Source organism: Pararge aegeria, chromosome 24 (genome assembly GCF_905163445.1).
Source record: "Pararge aegeria chromosome 24, ilParAegt1.1, whole genome shotgun sequence".
NCBI classification, from domain to species: Eukaryota; Metazoa; Arthropoda; class Insecta; order Lepidoptera; family Nymphalidae; genus Pararge; species Pararge aegeria.
In genome coordinates this window covers 4,331,515-4,344,555 of record NC_053203.1, presented here as the reverse complement: position 1 = coordinate 4,344,555, position 13,041 = coordinate 4,331,515, and the positions used below count along the sequence as shown (strand labels likewise).

Below are 13,041 nucleotides of genomic sequence, written 5' to 3'. Positions count from 1 at the left end.
CCATATTATAGTTAAGTTTCTTACTTTGTATGAATTGTAAACAAAGTTTAAATTTTATCCCAAAAAAAAACTATTACCAATGTAACAAATAGTTTTTATTTATAACGCCAATATAAGTAATAAAAATATTTGCAAATAATAAACTAGGTATCATGAAAAATATTTACTTTACGTTAGGCAAATTTTGCCATAAACTGTGTTACTACCTTCCAATTTTTTCATGGCTATGATATATTGCTGGTTAAGTTAATATTAGATCTTGTTGATACCTGTATAATATTGTTACTTTTTCTTGAAATATTCATTGTGGGATAAAAAGGGCTTATAAAATACTTTGTGCACACATACTGTGAAATTGAATAGGCTAATATAATACTTTGTGTCAATGATCAGCAACAGACAAAGTAAAAGTAAGATATTTCTTTGTTCAAGTTGATATCGTAGATGGCACTTTGATGCTTTTGTTACATCAAAATGCCCAAACCCAAGCTTACATAAACTGTAAAAAGACTTGGTAAGCTTACATTTAATACAAACTTTTTGAGAGACATTTCCAGTTATAAATGCAAGTTCCATGAAAACATTATCATCATATCCACCCATTACCGGCCCACTACAGGGCATAGGTCACCTCGCATAATGAAAAGGGGTTAGGCTGTTGTACACCACATTGGCCCAGAGTGCTGTGTGGACTCCACATGTGTTTGTGTACAATACAGAGAACTATAAGCATGCAAGTTTCCTCACAATGTTTTCCTTCCCCATGGAAGCAAATGATATTTTAATTTCTTAAAACGCACATAACTTTTGGTTGGGTTTCAAACTCTGCCTCCGAAAGTGAAGGCAAAGTCTACACCACTGAGCTATCACTTGTATAAAAACATAGTCTGGTCTAATAATTGTTTGTGCAATTTGTTAGTCTGGGCTACAATCAACCTGTGTGCATTAAAGTTTTGTTAGCTGCATAGGTAAAACCCAGAAGTCTAAGATACAGATGATTTTACTCTTACTTAAGATACAGTTCCCACAAGACAGCATAATACAGACAAAGTAGCAGGCAACTGCTAGTTAATTATATATGGTAGAGAGATTACTTTTGTGACTTCTGCAAACTCTTCTAATTTTACCTATTCACATTTGTTAGTTAACTGAAAATTTGGGACATTGATGAGATGTGTCAGTAAAATTGAAGATTCAGTGATGTACAAAGATTTGTACCGGTCCTTAAAATAGATGTAAAATATCACTGATAAAGATAGAATATTTTTATCTTATCATAAGTTTATTCAACCGAGCAAATCACTAATTATTATGATTTAAAATTGAAGATGTGACAATTATTGTGTCACAATTAAACTGTTAAAAGGACTATAGGTCTCAGGTGTAAGATTTCTAGCAGGGGTTAATTTATTTCTTAGCTCAGGTCTAGTAAGAAAGACAATGATAGTAACAGCCATTGCTGTGCTTAATCACCACTCTATGATGAAATCAATTCTATTAGGAGATTACATATTATTTGATACATCACTAAATAATATTTAATTCAGTGTATGGGTTCAATATGGGGTATATTTCAAAACTATGCATTTGTATGTTAAATGCTATATATATATTTTACAATAAACTACCCACTGACATCTTGGAGATGTCTCTTAAAAAGTTCAAAGTTTTGTATTAAACATAAGCTTATAGATAGACTAGGTAATCGATAAAAAGCTTGGGTGTGTATTATTGCTCTGAACAGGTTGCTCTTCTCATAATTTCAAATGACAATGTGATATGGTCATAACAGAAAAGAACACCCGGCTACGTTTGTTGTTAGTCGTAGCTTTAGTTTTAAGTTTGCCAATATGGTCATGTAATGAACGCATCAAAAGTGTAATTTATGGGCCAACTTGAATAAAGCTATTTTTGACTTTGACTTTTGACATTATATGCATAAACAGATACTCCCCTTCAATAAACAGACAAACATTTTTTTTTTAAATATTCATTTATACTAAGATTAGCATGTTACATAGTTTAGCTTTGTTTTATTAATATTGACTGCTAGTTTTCTGTAATAATATGAATAAAGAATTCTTGGAATATTTTTTTTTGCAAGCACTTAATGTTTTTGCAGAAAACAATACTTCATTTGAAACGTGAAATTTGAACTTGTTATCTAAACATTATGTTATTGCTTAAGTTTGAACTCCCGTGTTTGGCAAGTATTATTTTTGAAAAGATTTTTATTTGTTACGCCAAAGAAGTATAACTTATAACGCGTGTACATAAGTACACACACGTTTTAATTTATTTTTATTTTTAACTAGCTGTTGCCCGCGACTTCGTCTGCGTTTGATTTTGTTTTTGATGTGGCATTAAATTTAGTTGTAGATCTAAAAAAATTAAAGTATTCAGTATCGTTAAGCCTTAAATAAGGGGTTTGCTGCTGTCCGCTGAGGAGTTCTGTCCTCTATCTCCAACCACAGTTTGGGCAAAATTAATCACATATTATAACCTCTATAGTACAAAAATAATTATTTAAATCGGTTATAATTTGTCGGAGTTATGGTGTAAAGTCGTCGTAAAAAAAAGTTTCCTATATTACTTCTAACACTTCCAAGAATATGTGTACCAAGTTTCATGAGGATCGGTTACGTAGTTTTTGTGAAAGCGTAACAAACAAACTTACATTGACATTTATAATTAATAATTAAGGATTGATTCCCTAATTTTCCGGACCGCGACCCACCAAAATAAGGAATTCGAATTATTAACTTGTTGCAGTCGTTGGACACACGCCTGAGCGGCGAGTGTTCGGGCGAAGATCGCACGCGGCTGGTGTGCGAGGCGTGGCGCCTCGTGCACAGCCTGTGCCAGCACTCCACACCCTCAACACAAACACACTTGATACTATGGCTCCAACAACACACTTCACATACACTACTGCAGGTAAGAATCCCTTGATATCGTCTAGAACTTTTGTCTGGTGGCTTCGGTCGTAGCAAGTTACCATCCTTTTTTTTATATATCGTAGTATATAAACAATACACACATCGCCATCTAGCCCCAAAGTAGACGTAGTTTGTGTTATGGGTACTAAGATGACTGATGAATATTTATTTTTTATGAATATAATACACATAAATACTTATAATATACAGATAAACACCCAGACTCTGAAAACATTCATGTTCATCATACAAACATTTTCCAGTTGTGGGAATCGAACCCACGGTCTAAGACTCAGAAAGCAGGGTCGCTGCCCACTGCGCCGCTAGGCCGGCGACTCGGTTTTTTGTGTGGTGGAAAAGCTTTATTGCTATCTCCGACCCTTGGGCAGGATGGAGGTTATGTGGGACTCCCCCCTCTAAAGGTGGTATACCCAAAGCTAGTTACCACCGTACAGATAAAGACATGGCTTAGCAATTGTTGATTGTAAAGTCAACATCTCCTGAGCATGCTCGGGTGCAGAAAAAGATAGTAGGTGAATTCAATAAATAAATTAATAGATATTATATATTACAACGTACAGATTCTCCTGTTTATCACAGAGTATAGCAAATAAAGATTAATGTTTATTGCAAAGACATTCAGGAAACTGAATAGGAGTACACGTCAAGGGCTTGTTTATAGAAACCAAAAAAAATTCAAGAGCCTCATTCAGAGTGCCTAGAGTGAGATTTTATACTTATTTCATAGTGTAAAAGTTACGGATGGACCAAACCAATGAACAATGAACCAATTATTAATCGAAATATCCAATCAAAATTCGCGTGCTGACCTTAATCGTAGTGTTTTTTTTCAAAGATTTGTTGATATTGTTTGTCATTTAGCGAACAAAAATGGTGACTTAGAGATCATGACGAGTTAAATTTGTCCTATAGGTAACTGGGCTTGCTCAAATAACTTTAAGTCAGATCTGGCATATATTTTTTTTTTATTCCACGTCAAAGATGATGATGATGCAGCGGTCTAACCTGTCAGGGAGTACGGTAGTCATACCCTAATCGGTTTCTACGCGACATCGCACCGGAAGACTAAATCGCTTAGCGACACGTCTTTGTCGGTAGGGTGGTTACTAGCTACGGCCGAAGGCTCTCACCAGACCTGACCAGAGATAATTCAGAAATTATAAATTTCCAGATTTCCCCTGTCGGGGATCGAACCTAGGACTTCCCCCTTAAATTCACAGAGCTCACCGTTGCGTCATAGAGGTCGTCAAAAACTTCGTCGTTCTAACTTATTTTTGTAATATTCCCATGAATATTATGGACAGAATGCCAGACACCCACTTTGTAATTTTTAGTAAATTTCTAGGGAGTGCTATAAATGGCATTGTATATATATGTGCTAAGTTCAAGTCAAGTCAAGTCTAGTCTGGCTTGTTGCAAATACCGTGTCGGTTTCGCTTCTTTTTAAAATCCTCCCAAATATTGCAGACAGAATGGCAGGCACCTGCAAGTAAAGAGCAACACACTTGGCTGAAGGATGCCATCAACGCCTTCGTTGCCGAGTGTCGAGATGGTGCCTCCAAGAGGGAAGGACTAAACCTGTTCTGGGAGACTCAGCTCCTAAATAGGGCAGAATGGTTCCTGAACGTGCTTCCCAACCCATGGGGGCACCAAGTATTGAAGGCTTTACTGGACCCCAATGGGAAACAGCCATCAGACGACGAAGGTTAATACTCTTTCATCCTTGCATACTGGAAACTTGATCTAGCTGTGGCTTCTCCCTTGTATTACCACTTCCCTACTTTTTTATTTAAAATTTAATTTTTTAAATTATTTTATAATTAAGAGTTCAGCCTCCGGAGCCTAGGAGTTGCGTTTTAAGCAATTAAAGAAAACATCGTGTAGTAAAGACACAGTAATTTCAAAGGTGTGAAGACTTCTAGACTGTCCACCAATCCGCACTGGGCCAGCGTGGTGGACTACCTTTTGGCTTTAACCCCTTCTCATTGTGGGAGGAGACTGCACTGGGCCACTGTGGCACTGTAGTGGGCCAATCTGCATATGGTTTGCTATGGTGATACGCTCGACCGTTACAATAAGATCTTCCTCCAAGCGGCTGATCGTGCTCTGAGACCTAGGTCAAAGTTCAAACTATTTATCTTTGTAAGTGGTATATATGGTAATTGTTGTGAACACTTCGTTAGCGCGATGCAGGATTTTTGTGGCGCCATCTAGTTTGATAATGTGGAGACCGCTACAGTTAGCATACAGATTACGGCCTTAACCGCAGTGGGCCAGAAATGGAATAATCGTGATAATTAATTACGTAAAAAAAACATTTATCTATTAAACTGATAACAAACACATAACATATTTATTATCATGGTGATATAACAAAAGTTAAACGGAGTATTCTAGAAATGTCAACTTACCATGCATAAAATATAATTGCTGCATTAAAGTAACGGGTCAATAAATAAATAATAGAAATTGAATAGAAAATCTTTATTGGAGCAAAATACAACAAGAAAACAGATATAGTATTTAGTGCTAGGGTGCAAAGGCGGCCTTATTCCTAATAGTGATCATTAAGAGGCAACCTGATCATGCCAAGCTGAAAAAAAAGGCGGAAAGTTGATCGTGCATTAAGTATGTAAATTTAAATAAACTTACTTGAACTTTGATAGTATATTTACGTACTATAAACACAAACACGGGTATAAACGTATATATACTAGAATAGATATTTTTATGCTATCATTAACTTACACAATACTCAATTACATAGTTAAGTAATAACTTTTTAATAAATTAATCATTGAGTCAAAATAATGACTGACTGACAATCTGCGTGATGACATAGATTTTCAATAAATTCAAAATTCAAACTCAAAATTTCAAAAATGTTTTATTCATGTAGACCTTATTACAGGCACTTATGAAGCGTTCATACATTTAACATGTTACAGCAATGTCAAAAGTGATAACTGCATTTGTTCACTTAAACCAACCTGGTCTAAGAAGAGGCTCACAACAAAGTTAGCCGGGTGTTCCTGTTTTTATCACTATCTCACATTGTAATTTGAAAATATTTGAGAATCAACCAGGTTAGAGCATTATCTACTCTAGTTAAAGTATGTTTCCGCTCCCAGTTCTAGAATGGCTGAAGGAGGAGCGGGGGCTTATGTTCGTGACGCGGCTCCGGCAGCTGGCATCGTCCAGGCGCTGCGACGACCTGGCGTTGCTGCTCGCGACCGCCGTCATGACCCGAGTGCGCTTCACCACCAAGATCGTGCCGGACGTAGTCCAGGCCCAGGAACCCAAAGGTAACTAACTATTTATATATCTTCACTCAACTACGGGCGGGTAATGTGTTTAAATAAAAAGATTTAGACAACAACAGCCAAGATGGAATATATTTGTTTGTTTTTAGCTTATTTATGCGTTGTGTTTTTTTTTTCCCAAATAAAAGATATTATTATTATTGGACCCGGGTTTAATAACAGTGTGCAACTACTAAGTCAAACAATGTTGGTTGGTGGTTTTACAGTCACAATTGGCAGTGTTGGAATGGTACCGTATAATACAACTTCACTATGGCCACCAACTAGGCCTTTTTGACTGACTTACAAAAGTGGAGGTTCTCAATTTGGTTGTATTTTTTTTTTTTTTTCTATGTTTGTTGCCTCAGAACTTTGTCATTTATAATAATAATATATCAAATTACAAAATAGAGAAAAGAAAAAAAAGAAAAAATTAACAATATACAATATGGAATTAAAATTAAATATGCATTATAAATTTATTAATATGTCATGTCATAAATATTAAACAATAATAATGAAAAATTAAAAAAAAAATTAAACAGACAAAACATAAATTTCAATTTTGTTCATAAACCGATTTGAAAAATTATTGATTAATACGAAATGTTTAGGGTTTATTTCTATTTATGGGTGCCTACTTTTTTAGCTTTTAATTTAATATACTTTGGTTTAAGCTAGTAGATGCCAGAATTTAGCTGTTCTTTTTCAACATCAGTATTTTGCTATTTAATAAATACTAATTGTTATGACTTGTGAAGGTTGGCAGCAAAGCGGTGAGGTTCTGAGCGACCTTGTCTTTAAATTCATTCTATGTTTTTTTACTTTTAAGCCCTTGGTTGCCTGGAAGAAAACCCTATGTTGCGATAGGTTACTATAGAATTGATTAATGAATGAATCTATGTGTATTCATTCGCTATAGAATTGATTGATGAATGAATGAACGTGTATTCATTCATTCATTAATAAATTTTATAGTAAACTAACGGTAATAATGTTATGTTATGTATAATGCATAACTTTAACGTCATTATTTTAATAATAAGCTATGGAATCATTTTATAAATACACTAGCTGAGTAAAACTAAATACCCCAGCGCCACCTGTCGGGCTGGTTTGTGAATCTAAACGATCCAGTATGCCACCCCAACGCATACCGAAATATTCATTCAAATCGGTCCAGCCGTCTAGGAGGAGTTCAGTGACATACACACGCACACAAGAAATATATATATAAAGATATACTAAACATATGGCATTCCAATCCTTAAGTCTTCTGACATTTCTTATCAATTACGAAGATCACGACTTAAAGCTGCTCCAACAGTGTTACCATTAGGTAATATCGTTCATAAAGATTTTGTAACATAAATTGTTGTCACCAGATAAACCAGAGGCATTTAGCAACGAGCCCACCTTCTACAACATACTCAGCGAGGAAGCTGACTTTACACGGGATGTATGGGACTTACTCACGGACATAGAATTTGTGTTACATTTCAAGGGCGAGACACGCGCGCGATGCATTGAATTGGTGAGTAAAAACTACATCATACAATTGACTGACATTACTTAGACTTGTTTTATAATCCATCATTGCAAAGTGTAATTTTCAAGTTTTAAAACTTGACTTTTATTAAATAAAAGTCAAGTTTATTGCTTGCTTAGTTTTAGGGTGTTAACCAAGCTCAAACAAACAACCACACTTTCGCATTTATGATATTCATGGTAAATAAATAAATATACTACAACAATACACACATCGCCAGCTAGCCCCAAGGTAAGCGTAGCTTGTGTTATGGATACTAATATGACTGATAGATGATAGATAAACACCCAGGCACTGAAAAACATTCATGTTCATCACACGAACATGTTCCAGTTGTGGGAATCGAACCCACGGCCGTGGACTCAGAAAGCAGGGTCGTTGCCCACTGCGCCTCTCGGCCGTCAAAAAATAAAGTTTATAAATTAAAAAAAAAAGGATTATTTACATTTATAAACGATATCTTTGTGTGCTTTGTGAAATATTTTTCAAATGTTGTGTAGGCCAAACAAACGGAACTGCGCCATGCATACCAGCTTGTGGGTCGACTGCACAATCGACTCGAGAAGTCGCCGCAGGACAAGAAACTGTGGAAGAACGCCAAAGACGTGGCAACACTTATAGCGCAGGTATGGATCTGTCCGTAATTTATTTGTCGCAAGCACAGCATTTACTTAGAAAAAAAATAATATACTACGACAATACACACCATCGCCATATAGCCCCAAAGTAAGCGTAGCTTTTGTTATGGGTACTAAGATGACTGATGAATATTTTTATGAATGATATAAATAAAAACTTATAATATACAGATAAACACCCATACACTGAAAAACATTAATGTACGTCTCACAAATATTTTCCAGTTGTGGGAATCGAACCCACGGCCTTGGACTCAGAAAGCATGGTTACTGCCCCCTGCGCCAATCGGCCTTCAAAAAAAATAAAGTATGTCCAGGTCTCGGAACTGGTTTTCATTTACGGGAAAATTTTGGTTAATAACCGGTTTATTTTAATGTTCTGCGTTTAACCGGTTAAATCATTAAACGAACCTAATTGCTATAATTAAGCGAACGATATTATGACGTTTTTTATACCTAAATTAACCGGTTTATGAAAGACGCGCTAGTTCCTTTGACAAATGCCCAGCCTAGTTGGTGGCGCTTGCGAGTCCTACTTCGCTGCAAAGAACAAAAATATAAATTATCATAATAATAGTCATTAGTAAACACTTTAAAGGTTTTGAATTCGTTTGTATCGAAAAATATATATGAATGAATGAATGAATGAATGAATGAATGAATGAATTAATGAATGAATGAATGAATGAATGAATGAATGAATGAATGATGCTGGGCCCAAAGTAAAGGTGAACAATGAAATTCCACAGGTGGTGATAGCGCGGTGCATGGTGGTGCCGGTATGTGCGGGCGTGGTGCACGACGCACTCTACCGCTGCGTATATTCGCTCGCACAACTGCTGCCAGCGGACAAACTGCCGGCCGCGGCCGCAGCGCTGGCCGCACCGGCCGCTACGTCGCGGCACCTCCACACGCTGGCCGCCGCTGTGCACGCGCAGGTACGTCACCTTCACACAGCTGCCTGCATAGAGGGTATGCACGGGGTATGCAGATGTATACCCTGTGCGTACCCTCTATGTATTTATTCTCTTACTAGCTGTTGCCCGCGACTTCGTCTGCGTTTGCTTTTTTTTTTTGATGTGACATGTGGTAAAGTACGTAGTATCGCTAAACCTTAAATGAGGTGTTTTACTGCTGTGTAACCACAGTTAGGGCAAAATTAAACACATATTATGACCTCTATAGTACAAAAATAATTATTTAAATCGGTTATAATTTGTCGGAGTTATGGTGTAAAATCGTCAAACACTCATCCCCTCTCCAAAAGGAACCGAGCTTAATGTGGGGATAAAAAGTATCCCATATTACTTCAAACACTTCCAAGAATATGTGTACAAAGTTTCATGAGGATCGGTTAAGTAGTTTTTGCGTGAAAGCGTAACAAACAAACTTACATTTACATTTATAATATTAGCAGGGATTGCATTTTCTACATATTTTGCAACCAATAAAAACACACATCAATGAATGTGTAAGGGCCGTTTCCCCACCACGTTAAATAGATTCAGAGAATAGTCTACAAAGGAAGGCTCTACGAAATCCCTTCCAGCCACTGTACCACCCTTCAATCTTAAGTTGCGAGTAAGATCATTTTCAAAGGTGTTTTTATAATGTTTACAGTGTAACGAGGAAAGGAAGCCGTTTGTGTGCTCGTTGTACGTTCGCGCCATCACTGCGGGCATGAATGAGCTGGAGAAACTCAAACTGGAGATTGAAAAGGTATGGATGAGTTTCTAAAGTCTTTATATTATAAACGGGAATGTTTTTTTATTTATTGGTTTTTTGGTTTGCCCTTTGTTTACCACCCTAACCAAGCAACATATTAACTTAATTTTTGGTTTTTAAAAAGGGTGGAGAGACAAATAATCTACTTTTAATTTTATTTAAATTATTTATGTACCACAAATTGTGATTACGAACATTAATATATACTAAAAATAGGAAAGCTTCCAGCCATCTTAAGATGATTTTATCTCAGGACATCAAACGGTTCATACGCAATTTGTAAAAAACCGTAAAAAACCGTGTAGTCTTTTCGCGGACTATAGCAAATTAAGCTTAATTTTCATATTCATATATTCGGGTTCGGATTCGGATTTCCGCAAAGTGACGCTTGCTTCTATCCAACAGACTAAGACAGTCTAATATAAATAGTGTTTATTGTTTGTTTCATAGCAGTTTAGATTGCAATTCTCTGTCTATATTTAAAAAAAATGTATAAATAGGCTAAGCATACATATCATTAGTTTATTGTTAAAATTAAAAAAAAAAAATTGGTTGTCTGTAAAGTCTATGGAGGGTAGAGGTAAGGAGAGTCATCTGTGTATATGAAAAAGTGTCGTCAAAATGTATTAAATTAGGATGGCGCCACATTTGCATCAGGGTAACTCTTAAAAGAAGCGCCATATATAAATATTGTTAGAGTAGGCTTGAAAAATAAACAAGGAAGTATGGAGATACAAGGAAGTAAGGTTATATTTACCACAATATTTTGTACAACGTAAGTTGTTGAAATTCTCAATAATTAACTACTATAGTCGATAATGACATTAAATTTTTTAACTCTGCATACTTCAATTCATCTACGATTGCTACATTCATACCATACCCTGTGCATCCACCAGCGCCATTGTGGAGGATTTTTGAACTGTTATTTAGCGCATACACTGGACACTTTTTCAACTTTTCTCCCATATAAGATGACTCTCCTTACCTCTACCCTCCATAGTAAAGTCGGTTTACTGACGATAGTTGAAAGTGACAACTTCATAAGAAAATACGGGGAATGGTTGCATCCTTCAAAAGAAAATTTTATTTTTATTTGCTTGATAGCTATTTTGTATGGATATAGAGAAGGAGGTAAATGGAAATCACAATTGAATTGATCAAGTTATATGTATTTGTACGCATAAATACAATTATGTCAATTTTTTTTTTTAAATGTACGAATATTTGACAATATATCACTGAACATATATTTAATATCGAAAGATTCATTACCTTTATCGCCGCAATAATCGATGGTATAAACAATTGACACCACATTCAATTTTCACTGCACTTCATACTTGACGAAAACATGTAAATGTATTATTATATATAAACATGTATATAGCAGCTGTCCCCGCGGACGCATCGCTCATTCAAGTAGGAGATAGACAGATGTCGAACGCTGCCGAACGCGGAGGCTGATTGTGCCTCTTTGTCCCTCGTTCCGCGATCTTGCTTGCACTTCAAGCCTTAAATGGAACGCCTCTGAGCGAGATAACGCCGCATGAGTCATTTTTTGTGCGTGCAGCCGGCTGCATCGAATTATAAGTCGTTGTCACGTAAAAACACTCTCATTATTTGTATAACTTTGTAAGTAAATATAAGCGAAATCTGTGACTTTAATTAAAAATAAATCTTTCTTTTCGAAGCAATCTGAAGCACGTGCGATAGAACAGATACTGGCTTCGTGGTTCATTCAGCTCGGGACCTTGTTATCGGCCAGTTCAAGGTTGAGTTACGAATGTATCCTCACCGCATTCTCTGTGCATCCATCGCCGACTATGTATGAAATGGTCAAGAGGGCCCCGCTATTGCCACCCCTTATGGTAAGTTTTAATTAGTTTTTTCTACACCCAGCAGCTTTGGCCGTGGCTAGTTAGCACCCTACCGACAGAGACGACGATTGGCGCAGTTTGCATCGACACTGCTTTCTGAGTCCAAGGCCGTGGGTTCGATTCTCACAACTGGAAAGTGTTTGTGTGATGAGCATGAATGATGAGCATTTGTCTGTGTTAATATGTGTATTTATGTGCATAAAAATATTCATCAGTAATCTACCCATAACACAAGCTACGCTTATTTTGGGGCTAGATGGCGATGTGTGCGTTGTCGTAGTATATAAATAATATATAAAAAAAAAGACGCGCCGCTCGATTTAGTGTTCCAGTGCGATGTCGCGTAGAAACCGATTACTATAATACTTCCTAACAGGTTAGCCAGCTACCATCATAGACTGCATCATCACTTAAAACCAGGTGAGGTTGCAGTCAAGCTCAAAATTGTAATGGCATGAAAAAAATTAAATCAATATAAACTTTTGAGGCTGGAGTTCCTTGACGTGACTTGCTAGTAGATATGGTCACGAGTAAACGTTCAAGGCGTGTACCGGGTCTCGCACTCGGGCCCGCCGCAATTGAAGCCGTAGTCCTAACCGCTATAACATAACACATATAATACGATGTAATATGTAGCATATTACATCGTATAAAGACGCGACTTTTAAGGTGCAAAAGATATGCATACGAGCAATAAACAAACTTAATAATAATGACAATTGCCATCCATGTTTGTACATTTATGGGACTACCATTTTTGTTGAAGTAAAAGATGTATGTATAAACTATACAACCCATACAGCAAAATAGCTCTTTTTTCAAAAAGCTTTTTCTCCACCAGTCCACTTTTATATAATCACTTACCTAAACATATAATTGAGACGCGCGAATTTCCATCATCTGAAGGAATTTAGTGTGATGTCTTACGGGATCTTATTATGGGGCAAATCTGCTGATATTGAAACTATATTCATATTGCAGAAAAGA

The 13,041-nt window shown here is 36.4% G+C and overlaps 1 protein-coding gene across 7 annotated transcripts in view; it reads left to right on the top strand.

Annotated features, from left to right (window-relative positions):
• LOC120634668 overlaps positions 1 to 13,041 on the top strand; it is a 40,964-nt gene that overhangs the window by 696 nt on the left and 27,227 nt on the right. For all 7 annotated transcript variants that reach the window (XM_039905422.1, XM_039905421.1, XM_039905420.1 and 4 more), the window contains exons 2-9: positions 2,773 to 2,937; positions 4,428 to 4,665; positions 6,092 to 6,265; positions 7,648 to 7,796; positions 8,312 to 8,437; positions 9,199 to 9,387; positions 10,070 to 10,168; positions 11,869 to 12,045. In XM_039905422.1, coding sequence (XP_039761356.1) covers positions 2,773 to 2,937; positions 4,428 to 4,665; positions 6,092 to 6,265; positions 7,648 to 7,796; positions 8,312 to 8,437; positions 9,199 to 9,387; positions 10,070 to 10,168; positions 11,869 to 12,045 — 1,317 coding nt within the window. The remainder of the gene's footprint in view (positions 1 to 2,772; positions 2,938 to 4,427; positions 4,666 to 6,091; positions 6,266 to 7,647; positions 7,797 to 8,311; positions 8,438 to 9,198; positions 9,388 to 10,069; positions 10,169 to 11,868; positions 12,046 to 13,041) is intronic.